This window comes from Exophiala viscosa (genome assembly GCF_022695815.1).
Source record: "Exophiala viscosa unplaced genomic scaffold EDD37scaffold_2, whole genome shotgun sequence".
Classification (NCBI taxonomy): domain Eukaryota; kingdom Fungi; phylum Ascomycota; class Eurotiomycetes; order Chaetothyriales; family Herpotrichiellaceae; genus Exophiala; species Exophiala viscosa.
In genome coordinates this window covers 3046955-3061280 of record NW_026944354.1, presented here as the reverse complement: position 1 = coordinate 3061280, position 14326 = coordinate 3046955, and the positions used below count along the sequence as shown (strand labels likewise).

At 51.6% G+C, this 14326-nt stretch overlaps 7 protein-coding genes and 1 non-coding gene across 8 annotated transcripts; 3 read left to right on the top strand and 5 right to left on the bottom strand.

The window, feature by feature from the left end:
* Window positions 1-15: 15 nt before the first annotated feature.
* On the bottom strand, window positions 16-1510 carry EDD37DRAFT_273896 (uncharacterized protein). Its single transcript, XM_062810981.1, has 2 exons — window positions 790-1510; window positions 16-730 (listed from the first exon to the last, which is right to left on the bottom strand). The coding sequence occupies exons 1-2, from the start codon at window positions 1163-1165 to the stop codon at window positions 36-38; spliced, it is 1071 nt and encodes a 356-aa protein (XP_062673615.1). The 5' UTR covers window positions 1166-1510; the 3' UTR covers window positions 16-35.
* Window positions 1511-1610: 100 nt separating this feature from the next.
* On the bottom strand, window positions 1611-2523 carry EDD37DRAFT_273881 (carbonic anhydrase). The gene is made up of 3 exons (XM_062810980.1): window positions 2119-2523; window positions 1860-2011; window positions 1611-1810 (listed from the first exon to the last, which is right to left on the bottom strand). Exons 1-3 carry the CDS (start codon window positions 2296-2298, stop codon window positions 1630-1632), a joined length of 513 nt encoding a protein of 170 aa, XP_062673614.1. The 5' UTR covers window positions 2299-2523; the 3' UTR covers window positions 1611-1629.
* A 226-nt stretch (window positions 2524-2749) lies between these two features.
* Window positions 2750-5147, bottom strand: EDD37DRAFT_647386 (uncharacterized protein; the record flags this gene model as incomplete). Its single annotated transcript, XM_062817863.1, has 11 exons — window positions 2750-3048; window positions 3102-3237; window positions 3284-3503; window positions 3554-3681; window positions 3730-3832; window positions 3884-4157; window positions 4205-4277; window positions 4335-4379; window positions 4430-4885; window positions 4946-5040; window positions 5090-5147. The coding sequence occupies 11 exons, from the start codon at window positions 5145-5147 to the stop codon at window positions 2750-2752; spliced, it is 1887 nt and encodes a 628-aa protein (XP_062673613.1).
* A 382-nt stretch (window positions 5148-5529) lies between these two features.
* On the top strand, window positions 5530-7326 carry EDD37DRAFT_273771 (uncharacterized protein). The gene is made up of 2 exons (XM_062810979.1): window positions 5530-6702; window positions 6751-7326. The coding sequence occupies exons 1-2, from the start codon at window positions 5664-5666 to the stop codon at window positions 7161-7163; spliced, it is 1452 nt and encodes a 483-aa protein (XP_062673612.1). The 5' UTR covers window positions 5530-5663; the 3' UTR covers window positions 7164-7326.
* A 656-nt stretch (window positions 7327-7982) lies between these two features.
* On the top strand, window positions 7983-9621 carry EDD37DRAFT_273638 (uncharacterized protein). The gene has a single exon (XM_062810978.1). It carries the CDS (start codon window positions 8181-8183, stop codon window positions 9591-9593), a length of 1413 nt encoding a protein of 470 aa, XP_062673611.1. The 5' UTR covers window positions 7983-8180; the 3' UTR covers window positions 9594-9621.
* A 28-nt stretch (window positions 9622-9649) lies between these two features.
* On the bottom strand, window positions 9650-11248 carry EDD37DRAFT_647383 (voltage-dependent anion channel-domain-containing protein; the record flags this gene model as incomplete). The annotated part of the gene is made up of 1 exon (XM_062817862.1): window positions 9650-11248. One exon carries the CDS (start codon window positions 11246-11248, stop codon window positions 9650-9652), a length of 1599 nt encoding a protein of 532 aa, XP_062673610.1.
* Window positions 11249-11765: 517 nt separating this feature from the next.
* EDD37DRAFT_t4 lies at window positions 11766-11854 on the top strand. The gene has a single exon. It is a non-coding gene; the product is annotated as a tRNA-Ala (tRNA).
* A 530-nt stretch (window positions 11855-12384) lies between these two features.
* EDD37DRAFT_647382 (succinyl-CoA ligase subunit beta, mitochondrial) lies at window positions 12385-14018 on the bottom strand (the record flags this gene model as incomplete). The annotated part of the gene is made up of 7 exons (XM_062817861.1): window positions 12385-12519; window positions 12572-12911; window positions 12959-13504; window positions 13555-13654; window positions 13706-13778; window positions 13834-13914; window positions 13968-14018. 7 exons carry the CDS (start codon window positions 14016-14018, stop codon window positions 12385-12387), a joined length of 1326 nt encoding a protein of 441 aa, XP_062673609.1.
* Window positions 14019-14326: the final 308 nt, after the last annotated feature.

The window sequence follows — 14326 nt, the reverse complement described above, 5'->3', positions numbered from 1 at the left end:
TTCAAAAAATATACATTACTTCAATATGTACACAATTATGCAGAGGTCACCCGGTCTGGTATCCAGGTGACTTTCTCAATGCGCAGTTCTCTCTGCACCCATACCACAGTCAGCCAGATCCCAACAGCTGTCCAAAATGATGGGACTCCCCATCCGAGACCATATGCAACATCTTCCCTGATGAACCAGATCACGACAGTCACTGCTGCACCAACGACGATTGCGCTGATAGCCCAGAACCATTGCAGCTTCATCAACATAGCTCTGAAATGTGGCGATGCATGGTACCTAGCCATTGCTGCCTTTCGATATCTCTTTCCGCCTTGGCCATCAACAGCACATACATCTTCCAAGAAGACGAATGTGAGTGGTGGACAGACAGTATTTCTGACGTGCGAACTCAGTCGAATGTGCATCAATCTCCAACCACGTTGCGCCGCCACGCCATTGACCACAAATATCCCCCCGATGACAATCAGTCCGACAGGCATCGGTAGCGCCAAAGCCCTAACAGAAGGATATCGAGGGCAGCTGAATACAACCTGAATGATCGTCATAATGGTAAATGGGGTCAAAAGCACGTATTGAGTTGCGTCGAATCCACGAAAGTACTGGCTGCCATATAACGGTCTGAAGTCCTCGCCGTATCGCATGATCCGCCAAGAGCGCATGGCAAATTCATATCCGCTCACGAAACCGAACAGACTTGTGATGACCGCGAAATACAGGCCTGCCCTTCGCTGTCAGCTGCTGGCCCATCAAACATTGCCGGATGGTGGGACAACTTACCAGATCGCATACTCGTGCCTTTACTCAAGCCATAGTAAAGACCCAGTGGGATGAAACAGCACTCTGCATATGCGAGGAAAGCAAAAATTGCGATTGATAATTTGTGCTGTCGAAGGTCGAATGGCAGACGCGGTGGACCATCTATGCGTCTTCGGCTGTCGCCATGGCTCAAAGTGTTGAATGTGTGGGTGTCCAGCTTTGCGCCATCAGCCAGCGTGGACGGACTTGATGCGTCTGAAGATCCCTTGGTTCGCGTTGCACTTCGGGCGGGCTTTGCAACATTTTCGACCTGCCGAGCACCTGTATCCAGCTCCGACGACTTCTTTTGAAGCTTTGTGTCTATTCCCGGCTTCCCGCTCTCAACCTTTCCCGTCATCGTGTAACGAGGGAGGAGTAACCGCCCACAACTACAAAAGAACGAAACGAATGTGGTCACCTGCAGAAAAGGTGGTAGAACATTGAAACGGGAATAATGATGTCTGGGATGTTGGCAATAGAGTTCGACAGGATATCAAGGATTTGGGGACATGCAGGACCCAGGAACTGCCGATCCATGCATGGTTCGCTTCTGATGGCGCAACTTTGTTCGATCTCAGATCCCGGTCGACGTCACGTCATGCACGGAGCATCCCAACTCAAGCAACACACTTTCAATATATTGGGGTCAGCGCCCGGTCCGCCATTATGTCAGCGCCAAGGTAGGAATTCCAAGCCTCGGCATGAGACTCGCAAGGCTGAACATTGCCTTGAGGACTTTCCTACGTGTTGTCATCACCTAATGAATGGCAAGTTGCATTCATGACTTGCCATCGGCAGCAACGTGAGAAGAGGCCGTGGATTCTAAACCACTCTTCGAGTTTTGCCAGTTTCAACCTCATAAATCCACCCACTGATAGCCACATTGTCCGGGACAAGCTTAGTATCCTGCAGATACTTTACGTCGTCCTTGACAGCTTGTTCCAATTCCGGAAACGCGAGGAAATCTAGCCCGCGAGTCTTGAGCTCGGCCGATGCATCAGAGCTGCAGCGCATCAGCAAAGCAGAGTTGAAAATCTGCAGACGGCACCTACCCGAGATTCTTCTCAACGATGCCGTAAGCGTCCTCGTTCTTGAATGTCAACATTCCGCAACCAGTGTGCTTGACGAGGACAATTTCCTGAGTGCCCAGAAGCTGCTCAGAGATAACGATGCTGCGCAGCCCGTCGTGCGCGGAGGCACCAGCCTGTGCACGTATGTGTCAGATCCAGCGACTCGTGGCATCCTCAGAAACCCCGGATGTTAAGTTCGGGACAATCAAGGCGATAGGAGGAATGATTCGCTAGTTCTCACATTCCGAATGACATGCGCATCACCCAGGTCAATCCCAAATGCTCGTGCAGGGTCGATACGTGCATCCATGCATGTCAAGACGAGGTATTTCTTCCCCGGCGGAAGTGCTAGGTGACCCTGAGTGAAGGACGAAGAATACTTCTCCGACGTCGCTTGGACGTTTTTCTGGATAGCAGACATATTGGGAATTGGTTTTGCTTGGTCTTTCCTTGTTGGCACTCCGTACGTTCGCAACACTTTTTGCGGCAAGTCACGATTCGTTGCGATTGAAGTCCATACGGCAAGATCGCCATCAATTCAGAACGATAAGACCGAAGACCAGGTCCCCTTAGCCCTGCAGTCATGAGGGGTTAAATATGCTTCCTCAAGTGGCTTCCTGGACGCTTCGCCTTCCCTCTGGGCGATGGCGTGCTAGATCTACTATGGTACATTATTATCGCGGTCCAATCGCGTCAGGCACAATCGATAAGGTCCGAACGATCAACAGTGCACGGACCATGCTTGCCGCGGGGAACGTTGTCAGCCCTACAAACAGTAATGATATTGGCGATCGATTATCATTACCGCTACTACATTGCTACTGCACTGCTTGCTCGACACACATCGTGGGAAGGCGTGATGAACTTTGATACTACCGACTGCTTGGTATCCCACGATCGCGACTTCCGGACCGGTGCTGTTTGGGTCGCTGTGTCCACATCCCACTTTCGAACTGCACCTGCAACGAATTACGCTCGTTGTACTTGCGATCTTCGAACCAAAGCTCGCACTCAATGTTTGCGGCGTTCATGCAGAACCTGATCTTGTACCTGGCTTCGTAATATGACGGCGGCTTCTTGAGTTCCCACCAATGCTTCTTGAACTTTTTGAAGCGCCTGAGGTCGACTTTCGACAAGTCAGATGTCATCACAGAACAGAGCTCGGCACCATCTGTCATAGGTCAGCCATTGTCACAAGTCGTTGTAAAGGATGGTACGACCCACCTTCTTGCATACTCTCAGGTAACTTGCCTGGTGCATAGCAGATTGCTATATGGCTTTGGAAAGGCCTACGTGGCTCAGACTTCGAAAGATTGCGGAAGAAGCTGTGCTCCACGATGTCACTCTCCAACAATTCGCCCTGCACAGTGAGTATGCTTGCGAGAATTTTCGAGTTCGGTCCTTACCTGTCGGACAAACCAACTTATCTGTTCAGTCGCGTATGTCTTTCCGTCCAGGACGTCCGACCTCAATTTGGCCCTTTGGTGTGCAACTCGAGTCTTGTCGTAAGGCTGGTCACAAATGATCCCCAGGGATTGTCGGCATTTTCGCACTCGCAGCACAGACTTGTCGAACTTGAGTTTCTGCATTCGGTCTATCAGAAGACCCTTGACAACGGCGAGATTCCTGCACACAGTCACTCCTGGTTATCTTCCCAGTGCATGTTGGGCCCTTACGGGTGATTTGACGTTATGATCCTCAGATGCGGAGCAAAAAGATTGACTTTCTCGCGGATATACCGATCCTCCAACTTCTTCTTGACATATTCAGAGCTTCCTAGACCTCCCGACAGCACGAGATATTTCTGTGCATTGTCAGCGAATGCAACGTGACTCGGCTATATCGATCTCACCACTTGATCGTGAGGTGCAACGGCTTGCATCCTGTTGAGCTGGGCATCCACCAGCCTATACATCTTTTCGAGCTGGATGTCAAACATCGCTTGCATGTCGGACCTGGAAGCAGTTTGATTAGTGCAGTCCATTAAAAGCCGCCGAACAGCTCACATCTTCAAAACCAATTTCCCTTTTTGCACGTCACCAACGTCCGAACAAGCTCTAACGGAAATACCGGGGATTGGGATGTTCCGCACTGGAAGATGCTGGTGGTCCTCATTGCCGAATTCTTCCTTGATCACCTTGAATGTTGTTCGAGCCATTTTGTTGACCACTTTGGGTATTGTCTCCGGATCCAGGTCGATGAAAGGCGCAGCTCGCTGGAGACGTGCCTCAGCCAGTAGCGAAAATGCGATGTCGATTTCAACGCTACCGATCTCGTCACCTGGTTTGCAAGATTAGCTTCAATACCGAATTGGAAGGATCTCTTACCTCGAACCTCATCGAGTTGCTTGAGCGTTGGCCTGGCCCCTTCGAGCATCTCCGATTTGAGGAGTGAAAGATCCTGAGAACAAATCATTCAGCCATTCGCCCAATATGCAATGCCTCCATGAACACCTACGGTGGTGCCGCCACCAGCATCAACAATGAGCATAACATCTCCATTCTAAAGGATGTCAGTGGAAATCGAGGAGGTACACTTTCACTCTCACTCACCCCAAACCACCCGGACTGAGTGCTGAACGAGCACACTGCAGCAGCTTCGGCTTCGGTCAAACCAATCTTGATTGAATGGTTTGACCCGCCGCTGTCAAAGCCCGCTTCACGTGCGAGCTGCCGAAGATCCTCTGCCACACCTGGACTCCAGGTCGTGGGTACCGAAAAGATGAATTCGATGGTTTCCTCTTCGAACCCTACTGCAGGTAGCTCGGCGCTCAACACCTTCCTGATATGGAGGTATAATTTGCGCAGGTAATCTCGATAGTACTCCTTGACATGGGCGTGCGTTGGTGGGACGGCTTCCGGAGCGAGCTTGGCCGCTTCGTGGTACTCAGTCTCATCCAGGAATATCTTGAACCAGTCATGGACCTCCAAGTCATCAACATCTTCTCGATGTGTCAGAAATCCCCAAGACACATCATTTCCTCGCTCATAGCACAATGACGTTGGCACCTAGTCGGCGGTCAGTTGCGCGACCGTTGTTTTCATGTTGTGCAGATGCAATACACGAACCTTGTCGGCCTTTCCGGCACCATTCCCGGGCCATTTCTGGATTGTACGAGGCTCGGTCATTTCGATCGTGGCAGAATTCTTGATATATGCCACGCCTGTGCAGGCTCAGCAGATATTCTGACATGGAGAAGAAGACAGCCTAACCGGTACAAGTCATGCCGACGTCAATACTGACGAGCAGAGGCTCTGTTGATTGTGCCATTGATCTGATATCGGTGGACAGCATGGAATTCTATGAGCTTGATCTCTGGTTGACAGCGAGGTTCGGTAAATTGACAGTTTCGCTGGCAACGGGACACAATTTATGTCGCACAACTTTACGTTGGAAACCTCGTCTTCGAATCGAGCATTGTGGATCTGGCCATCTTTGGTTAGCGGTAACGTGCTTCGACGGTCAGGCTGGGCTAGTCGGTCGAGTTCGGCCGCGACATACCCTGGTCAAACGATAGTCTGTTTCTGTGGCTGGTCCTAACCACCCACTCCGGTGTCAAGGTTATCACCAGCACACCGGGCACCCGTATTGAAAAAGCAGCAAGTGGCAAGGGGCGTGCTGGTGTGTCGCTCGTTGCGATGCTGAGCACCATAAGAATCGTCTCTGCGCCGTGCTCCTGATGGCTGCACGCTCGATTTGTTTCCCAAACACCGAAGCCGACATTCAGACTATCAGCACTAAGCTCATCAGCCAGGGCTTTGGGGCATCGAGTTGTTCACACATGCAATGAGGTTGTCACGCTGGACAGCTCTTCTCTCTTTGAGTGTCTTGCCACAGGAAATTGACGCAGCAGCCCCGGCTGGTGACCCAGTATCGGCAGTCATCTGTGCGCCTACAAACGGTACCACTATCTGCAATACGGTCTTCGAGTTCAGTCCGACAACCATATGTACACCTATCAACGGTATTACTACGTGCAGTACGGTCTTCCAGTCTACGTCGACAGCGACAAGCTCATCAACTAGTCCCGCCGTGACTACTCCAACCAGTGCCCCAAACTCCTCTAGCTCGCCAACGACTTCAATCATTACCAGCAGTGTTTCAAGTCCCACCGCTACTGGTACCACAGCCTCCGTCAGTAGTCAGACTTCCAGCTCTCCGTATGCAAATGCTACACAACCTACCACCTCTGGGACTTCGAAAGCAGCAAAATCGGAAAATCATCGTTTGCCCGGCGGTACTGTCGCTGGAATAGCAATAGCCTGTTCCATTGGTGCCGCTCTTCTCGCAGCTGGCGCCGTTTTCTTCGTCATGAAGGACACTGTGCGCAAAAGGCGTGGTAGCAACACAGAGTTCTATCCTCTAGCACCCACCTCTGCAAGGTCGCGGAGTCGGAAGAACGGAGGAGTCCATTCGAAGGATGGGAGACAGCTCGAAGTATCAGCTCAAGAGGTCAGTGTTGAGAATGCTCTGGAGCAGCCAAAAGACGACGGTACAGTCAAGCAGTCGATCGCGTCCTTGTTTAAAGCCATCGAGGACCATGTGGACAATTTCTACCTCGACAAACCTGTCAAGAATATCTCCGAGCCGGCACAACAGAACAATCGCCAGCAGGATTTGCCTACTGGCATCAAGTCCCAGACTGATATCGATTTTGCCTCCGTGCTCTCTGATCCTCTCTCAAGGTCTTCTGCTATTGTTGGCCTCATCTGTGCCGAGCTTCTTGATGCGATGGATTTCTTTGGCACACCAGAAAGATCTTTATTGCCTGAGATAGTGGCCAACTTCCTCCACGGCTCAGCTGCGAGAGGTCAAGACAACCAACGTAAGTGGCGCAATTCTCTGTTGCTAGGCATGGCTAATTGTTGGATAGGAAGCCGTCTCTACCTTTCAAGGTGGAGGACCGGCACTGCATATCTTCTTGGAGCCTCAGAGTCACCCCAAGACAAAGAGCACAGGTTGAAAGTCACTGGGGTTCTCGTTGCTGAGCTGGACGCCATTATTCGGCCGTATTGCAAACCCCAGCTTGACAACGAGAGGCGAGACCACCTCCTCAAGCTCTGCAAGCGAGCTCATGAACTAGGGCTTCTGCTCCTGTCTCAGCCAGCCGAGTGGCGATTCTACTGGGGCCAGAAGTCGCGTCGACCTGAGCAGCAAAGTCAAAGACCAGAGAGGGGCAGGAGAGAACCCTTGGTGGTTCAGCCGCAAGTCTGCAGACTCACGGACAACATGGCTCGTTTGTTAGACCGACCACTAGTGATTTTGGAGCGCCACGTCCTGCATTAGACATTGGATGCCAAGAAGGGCCATGTTGGGATGTCTGATCACTGCATATGGTACTCTTGCTCTGAAGGCTCGCCTGTTGGCTGGAAAAGATGTGCTCGTTTTTCCTTCAGTGGTGGCATGACCAGGGTTTTGTGTCAAGGCTGGTCAGGGTAACATTTGACTTATCTTTGGCGGCACAGGAGGTTGTTGCTGCTGCTCAGCCTAATCGGCCAGCAGCCAGCCCCTTCTTTTGTCAGTGCTGGACAGTCTTCGCAAACACTATAATATTCGAGTGATGACCAGGAGTTAAGCTCTTTCTACCAACTATAACCAGCTACGAAGTATTCTATGATATCTCACATCTGGGAATCGCAGAGGAAGGCTGTGTTGTTCTTGTTGTTGCTATCAGGCTGAGAATCAGGGGCTTCAGGTCGTTTCGTGCCTGGTAACCTTCCAGGTACAGCACTAGCGTACGGCCCCAGATTGATGGAGGCTTGCATCCACTTTCCACACTACTGTGTATTTCTCCTTGCTTAAGATGGAGGGCCTGACGGAATACGAGTCTTGATCTCTTCTGGACCCTTTCCTTCCATACCCTCCTTCCTGCTATCGAGAGCATTCTTCCGCTGCTTTTATTGAACATGCTTTAATGAGCTCTAGGGCTCTCGATAGCTTGTCCACGGTCGGACTGCATGCCCAGACTCCGTATGTACATAGCGCCGAATGAAAAGTGAGTATACTTTGTGTTATCTCAGCCGTGGCACGGCTCGTCGCTTCCATGTCCGTTCAGCAATTGCCATGTGGGGTTGGACATCTCTCTTTCTTGTAATTGCCAGCAGCCCTTCTTCGGATCACAAGACTCACCACGCTTGAGGCCGGAACCGATTTCCTTATCAGCCAAACTCAATCGTTTCGAGGCTCAGCACACCACTGTTCCCCTGTCGTGGGGGCTGGACCGCACCTGATTGATCGCGACTCTCATCTTTGAGCGACACTTCCAGCACGTCCTCGACCGCATTCAGTTCTGACTCTGGCATCATGGATCCCACGACCATCGCCGGCGCACTCTTCTCCGGCCTCAACGCGATCGTCAAAGGCGTCAGTTACGGAGCTCACTTCGTCGACGTCCCCAAAGAAGTCACCCAATTGCAACAGAACATCCAGACCGCAGACCAATCCATCAACACGGCCAAGCGCCTCGTGAGGCTCAAAACGCACTACCTCAACCCGCACCTCGTGAAGGAGAGTCAGTCGAGCATCGATGCCGTCGAGAACGTCCTTCGCCATGTCCGCGACTCCATTGAGGACTGTCGCAAGGATCTGGAGGTCAAGAACACGGTTAGTGTCAAAAACCGCGCGATCTGGGTGTTGTGGAAAAATCAGGAATTTCTTTCGAAGCTGGAAACCCTGAACACCTGCCTCGGCGCACTGAACAGGGATATTCTGCGCTTGGAGATGGCGAGTCCTCATCCGGTCGTGCTCGTCGGCGGTGTTCCCTTTGCACCGGACCATGGAGACGCGCATGGCGACCCTGTCCGCGATCCTACGACCTCGAGTTTGAGGTCTAAACCCAGCTTTGCGCGCAGTCCGTCCAAGCGCTGGCTCGGCAGTACCAGTACTTTCGATCTCAACTCATCCGCAAATAGCAGCAGGGTCAATCTCAGGTCCATGAAGAGCAACAGCAGCATGACCCTTACTCCGGAGAGCGGCCACGCCTTCAGGCCGATGATGAGCAATAGCAGCATCACTCTCACTTCCGAGAGCAAAAACTACTTCGATTCTGGATCCGGCCCTAGGATTGGCGATGGTGATGAGGGGTATCAGAGCGACGACGGACTGTCCACCCATTCATCACGGCTTGGGCAGTCTCACAACCATCAGTCCGCAAAGCCTACCGATACGGACGTCAGCATCAGCTTCGTTGCTGGCAGCGGCCTCAGTATCGATCTCGACGACCGGAGAACCCCTATTCCTCAGAGCGGATCGAGAGTGTATAGTCGCTCTGGGCATTCATACGTCTCAGAATCCGTCGGTCCCACGATTGGGAGCAGCCATCGCGAAGTGCCAAGGGCGCATAATTTGTACGAGCTGCCAGGATCATATCCGAGCCCGGATCCAACACCTCCTTCTGCACGGACAGACCCATTTGCTTCGAACAATCCCTGGCGACAGACGGTGTCATATGAGCTACCCACGCCCGATTCGGGCTGGGAAAGCACAAGGGACAGAAGGAAGAGGTCCTCTCTGCACCCAATGGTCGAAGATGAGCATGACACAGTCGGTGAACTTTCAGATGCAAGCTTTCTTTCTCCGAGCGTGACAGCGCCAGCGTCGATGATGACGGCAGGGCCCGGTGCGCACTCATCAACGATCATCGACGGCGTTCCTCTTCTTTCGGCTTATGAACAGAAGAGATTGAGGAGGAGACGACGATCGGACTTTATCAATTGAGGCCATTCTCGTCGATAAACCCCTGACGAGAAGGCTATAAGACAGCCCAGCGTTGATCACACGTTATCACTGGCTGCATCTGCTGAAGCTTCGTGACGAGAGCTGGGAAAAACAGCTGCGCCCGCATCAGATTCAGGCTCCTTGGTTGATGCAGCGGTCCGTAACCAGCGAGCCTTGAAGCCGCCTTCTGATTTATCTTCTCCCTTCTCCGGCCACAAGATCTGTTTGTTGATGATGGCTTTGATCATGAAGCCGACAACGACCGCCCAAGCAAGTATCAAGAGACAAGTCATGACGCACCCAATGATCCTGATTGCACCAACGTCGAACGCCTTGGCTATGGCGAAGGTTGCGGTCGTCAGTGCAGTTTGTGGGAAAATAAAACTGTACCACGTCATGGAAAAGGGCATGTGGTGGTTCTTCCTCAAACAGTCGAGGTTGGATAGTAGGCTGACGAAGAAAAACCACCATGCCAAGCCCCAGAGCCAGAGAGACATCCAATTGGCGCAGAGACGGAGGATTTGTGCAGCCAGGAGACCTGGAACGCCCATGAAAGTGGACGAGGACGTTGAAGCGATCACCTTGTCCAGATTCTGCGCCATGCCGATGCTCCCACTGACAGTGAAAGCTGAAGGTCCCACAGACACAAACATGCCAGGACGCAGTGGCTCGGCAGGGAGCTTCTGAGTCATCAGTCGATAGACAAAAGCAGAATATATCGTCAAGGAGACGAGGAATCCGATGCCTTGGATCGTGAAGCCTCCAATAATCACGCGGATAGCAGCGCTGTGGCTTATCACTTGAGCTGATATGTTGGCGGCGTGGGGGCCCATGATCAACAGTGGATATGCCGGGAAGATCCAGATGGGCGTCATTCGCGCAATCGTGAAGGTCAGGCTGGTCCATAGAGTAAGGTAGATGGCTATGCTCAAGAGGACAGCCAGAGCGCCGTCGATCCAGAATAAAACCAGAACCGTCTGGTTAAGCCAAGGGCCGACACGTCCGGTCCCGTACTCGACGACATTGATTAGGATGGTGCCGAAAGAGACGGCGGTTGCAGCGACGAAGAGTGATTCCGTAGGATGCGTGAAGCTCGCGCGAAATGTCCACGGGTACAATACAAAGCGGGCGATGATCATGGCCCAGATGATGATGTAGAGACCGATGTTGACGAGGAAGAATATGAGACCAATCGTGTAGAGGCCGTTGAAGCGGTATGGTACTGCATGCAGAACATTGGCAATACCACCCGTGGCCATGGTCAGAGTGAACCACGCCCAAGTAACATGTTCGATCCTCTGCTTCCAAGACAGATCTTTCGGCTTATCCATATCGTCGTTGTTACCTTCGTTGCCGCCCTCGTCATCGTCGTCAAATCCTCTCCTACTCTGCTCCTCGTCTGTGCTGCGATCATGATCATTGTGGAAATAACGGTCCAGGAATTGCGCCTGCAATTGCATCTGAGTTGCTGCATGCTGTGCGTCTTCGATGGTCGGCGTGCGCCATCCGTCGCGATCGCGACTGTAGGACGTTCTCACACTAGGATGGTCGTGATATCCATCTACTGGTGCGCCGTTTGCAAATGCACGGGTCCGAGTTCGTTGAATGATCGATCCATGCAACGATGCTGGTGCAGAGCTGTGTACCACCGGCATCGTCGCAAATCATGTGTCTTATCGGACTATCTGCCGAAGGTTATACGGAAGTACTCCGCACATGCACCCAGTTGTGAGGTATGTGAAATCGAGTCTCGCTGCATTGCCCTGCTTGCTTGCCAACCTTCCATGTTGAATTCGAGGATTTGATAAGAAGACAAGGAGGATCTTTAGATCGGAAATATGCTGACGCGATATTAGTTGAACTCGTTCGTATGCGCATGGGTGAAGTTTTGAACGAAAAAGGACCCAAGATACACGTACCATGACGTTGCCGTACTTCCGTACTAGCGACTCAGACGATGCCCCATGGTTTGGTCGCCGAGGCCCACGATTCGTCCCGGCTCTGCAAGCTTTTCCTGCCCTGCCGACGTTCCGTTTCGGCTTGACAGGGCTAGATTGGTGGATCTGAGGCCAGTCCGTTTTTGTTATGTTCTATTTTAAAGATGCTCAAAAATGGTTGAAAATGCACGTCGATTGCGGGTTGAGATAAATCCATCTTTGGGTGTTTCAGCACGGGCAAATGGTCTAGGGGTATGATTTTCGCTTCGCATTATCTAAGGATGCAATTGTGAAAGGTCCGGGGTTCAAATCCCCGTTTGTGAGTACCGCTGATATCATCTGCAACGATTCTTCTAACAGCCTGAATCAGGTCCATTCGATGCCAACGAACCTGTATAGGTTGAGGCTTTTTTTGGCCCGTGAAGTGAATTTTCCTTAGGTGTGTGGGTGCAAATTCTTGATGCCTGACAGCCTCCGATTTGTGGTCCAGTAACTCGGAACATCCTCAAGGGTGGTCAAGCGTGAGAAGTGTGGGGGTGTTTCGAAGGACGAGGAGTAAAACAAGGTGAACAAGTGGAGAAGGAAAGAATGATCACTTGAGACAAATCAAGAGGAAGGAAGGGAAGTGTTGGGTGACAGAACTCCTATTGTAGTGAAATTCGCATGTTCAAAGACTATGTCGTGGAAGGACACCAGTCGACAGTGGAGGGAATCATGGGTAATACTAATGCACAAGGTCGAAATTCCAACCCTCAATGGTATTTGGTGCAAATTGCCGACAAGCGAATAGAGGAAGTTGCTAATTGCTCGATCCTGACACAGAATCAACCGCGACCACAAACCCATCGGGGGGTTTAGATACCAAGGGAAAACTCCACGCCAACATCGATTTCTCTGGCCATCTTCACAATCTTGGAAAAGTCCACGGCTTTGGCGGCACCTTCCTGAAGATCGGTGATGGAAAAGATCTTGAGTCCCGAGTTGTTGACCTAGTAAAGGCGTTAGTCAACCATTTCTCCCATTGCAAGCAGGAATACTCACCAACTCAGCCGCCTTCTCCATATTGGTACCCTGCAATCGACACACAATGGGTAACCGCAAGTTCATTTGTTCTACAACGTTGATCAAACCTTGAGCGATAGCGTCACATCTGACGATACCACCGAAGATGTTCACAAAGATTGCTGTGACCTTGGGGTCACTGGTGATCAACTCGAAAGCAGATCTGATAGCCTCTGGCGTGGCACCACCTCCAACATCCAAGAAGTTTGCAGGTGTGCCGCCATTCAGCTTGATGATATCCATAGTCGCCATGGCGAGACCAGCACCATTGACAAGACATCCAATATCACCGTCCAGCTTGATGAAGTTGAGACCGTATCTGCGCACGTTAGCTAAGCTCGTCCTTGAGATGCTGGCTTGCCATACTCTGCCGCCTTGACCTCGTCAGCATCCTCTTGCGATGTATCTCTCCAGCTGAAAACCTCCTTCTGTCGGAACTCTGCATTGTCGTCAAAGCCCAACTTGGCATCCATAGCCAGGACCTGGTGATCGCTGGTTTCGCTAAGAGGGTTGATCTCGATCTGGGTAGCATCCTTGTCCATGAAGATCTTATAGAGTCTCTGGATGGTGTTTTTTGCGTCCTCGATGCATTGCTCGCTGAAACCAACTTCTGTGGCGATATTTCGGGCGATCTCGTCCGTCACTCCTTCTTCGATGCTGATAGGCGTTGTGATGATGGCATCCGGCGTCTCTTTGGCCACAGTCTCAATATCCATACCACCTTGCGAAGAAGCTACAATGACGGGTGACTGGGTGGATCGATCCATGAGGATGGCTAGGTAGAATTCTCGGCGGGCGAATTTACGTTCGCAGATGTAGACTGAATTGCAGATCCGTCCGCGAGCACCGGTTTGTTTCGTGACGAGTTTGTGGCCAATCATCTGCTGAGCAAACATCTTCGCTTCCGTGGGGCTGTCCCAATTGTCAGTGAGGTCCTTATCATAGAGGTCAGGACACCATACGAGTAGATCACCCTCACACCACCCTTCAAGCCGTTGTCAAAGGTACCTTTGCCTCGACCACCTGCGAGGACCTGGGCTTTGATGACCATATCATCTCCCTCTGTTGTATGTCAGTCTTTTGCCCATTCGTTGAGGTGCAGTCAACCCGTACTGATATTCTTCGCAATGGCCAGGGCCTCTTCTGGTGTTGTTGCAACCTCTCCATCTGGAACGCCAACTCCATACTGTCCACTGTTAGACACTTATAATTCGATGTAGGAGGTATATCAATGGTCATACTTCTTTGAGTAATCTCGCAGAGAGATATTCGTGTATACTGAGGTTTCGTTGTTGCTGAAACGAGGTGCGCGCTGGGGTAACCTGTTTCACCGTGTCAGATTTGTTCTTCAGGAGCGATGAGGGCGTTTTCATACTCTGATAGCCTTGAGGGCCGGGCCCAGGCTACGACGACCCAGCTTGTACATTGCGTGCACAAGACAAGGGTATTGTTGTGATGTGGTGGACGGCAAGGGAGTTGAACTGCGATCTAGACAAATGGTATCAGACTTGCGATGGTCCGCAAGCTCGGCAAGCTGCGAAAGTCCCTACCCAAACCCGGAGTAATCGCAGCCTCGGTCGGCAGCCAATACACGGCTTCATTCTCTTGGCACAACGGGAACTTGACTCTTGCAACGTCCTTCATCCTCGACTTCCCATGTGACACACGTCCTCATGTCTCCCCCACCGCCGGCAGGAAGTAACAAGTCGCTGACTGCGTAGGGATGAGATCATG

What these genes read in the sequence shown, in the direction of transcription:
- EDD37DRAFT_273896 (XM_062810981.1), bottom strand. Translation starts at nt 1,165, where the DNA reads ATGACGGGAAAGGTTGAGAGCGGGAAGCCGGGAATAGACACAAAGCTT. An exon ending in AGGCACGAGTATGCGATCTG is followed by an intron (nt 731 to 789) that starts GTAAGTTGTCCC and finishes AGCGAAGGGCAG; the next exon opens with GCCTGTATTTCGCGGTCATC.
- EDD37DRAFT_273881 (XM_062810980.1), bottom strand. Translation starts at nt 2,298, where the DNA reads ATGTCTGCTATCCAGAAAAACGTCCAAGCGACGTCGGAGAAGTATTCT. An exon ending in ATGCGCATGTCATTCGGAAT is followed by an intron (nt 2,012 to 2,118) that starts GTGAGAACTAGC and finishes ATACGTGCACAG; the next exon opens with GCTGGTGCCTCCGCGCACGA. An exon ending in ATCGTTGAGAAGAATCTCGG is followed by an intron (nt 1,811 to 1,859) that starts GTAGGTGCCGTC and finishes GATGCGCTGCAG; the next exon opens with CTCTGATGCATCGGCCGAGC.
- EDD37DRAFT_273771 (XM_062810979.1), top strand. Translation starts at nt 5,664, where the DNA reads ATGAGGTTGTCACGCTGGACAGCTCTTCTCTCTTTGAGTGTCTTGCCA. An exon ending in GAGAGGTCAAGACAACCAAC is followed by an intron (nt 6,703 to 6,750) that starts GTAAGTGGCGCA and finishes ATTGTTGGATAG; the next exon opens with GAAGCCGTCTCTACCTTTCA.
- EDD37DRAFT_273638 (XM_062810978.1), top strand. Translation starts at nt 8,181, where the DNA reads ATGGATCCCACGACCATCGCCGGCGCACTCTTCTCCGGCCTCAACGCG.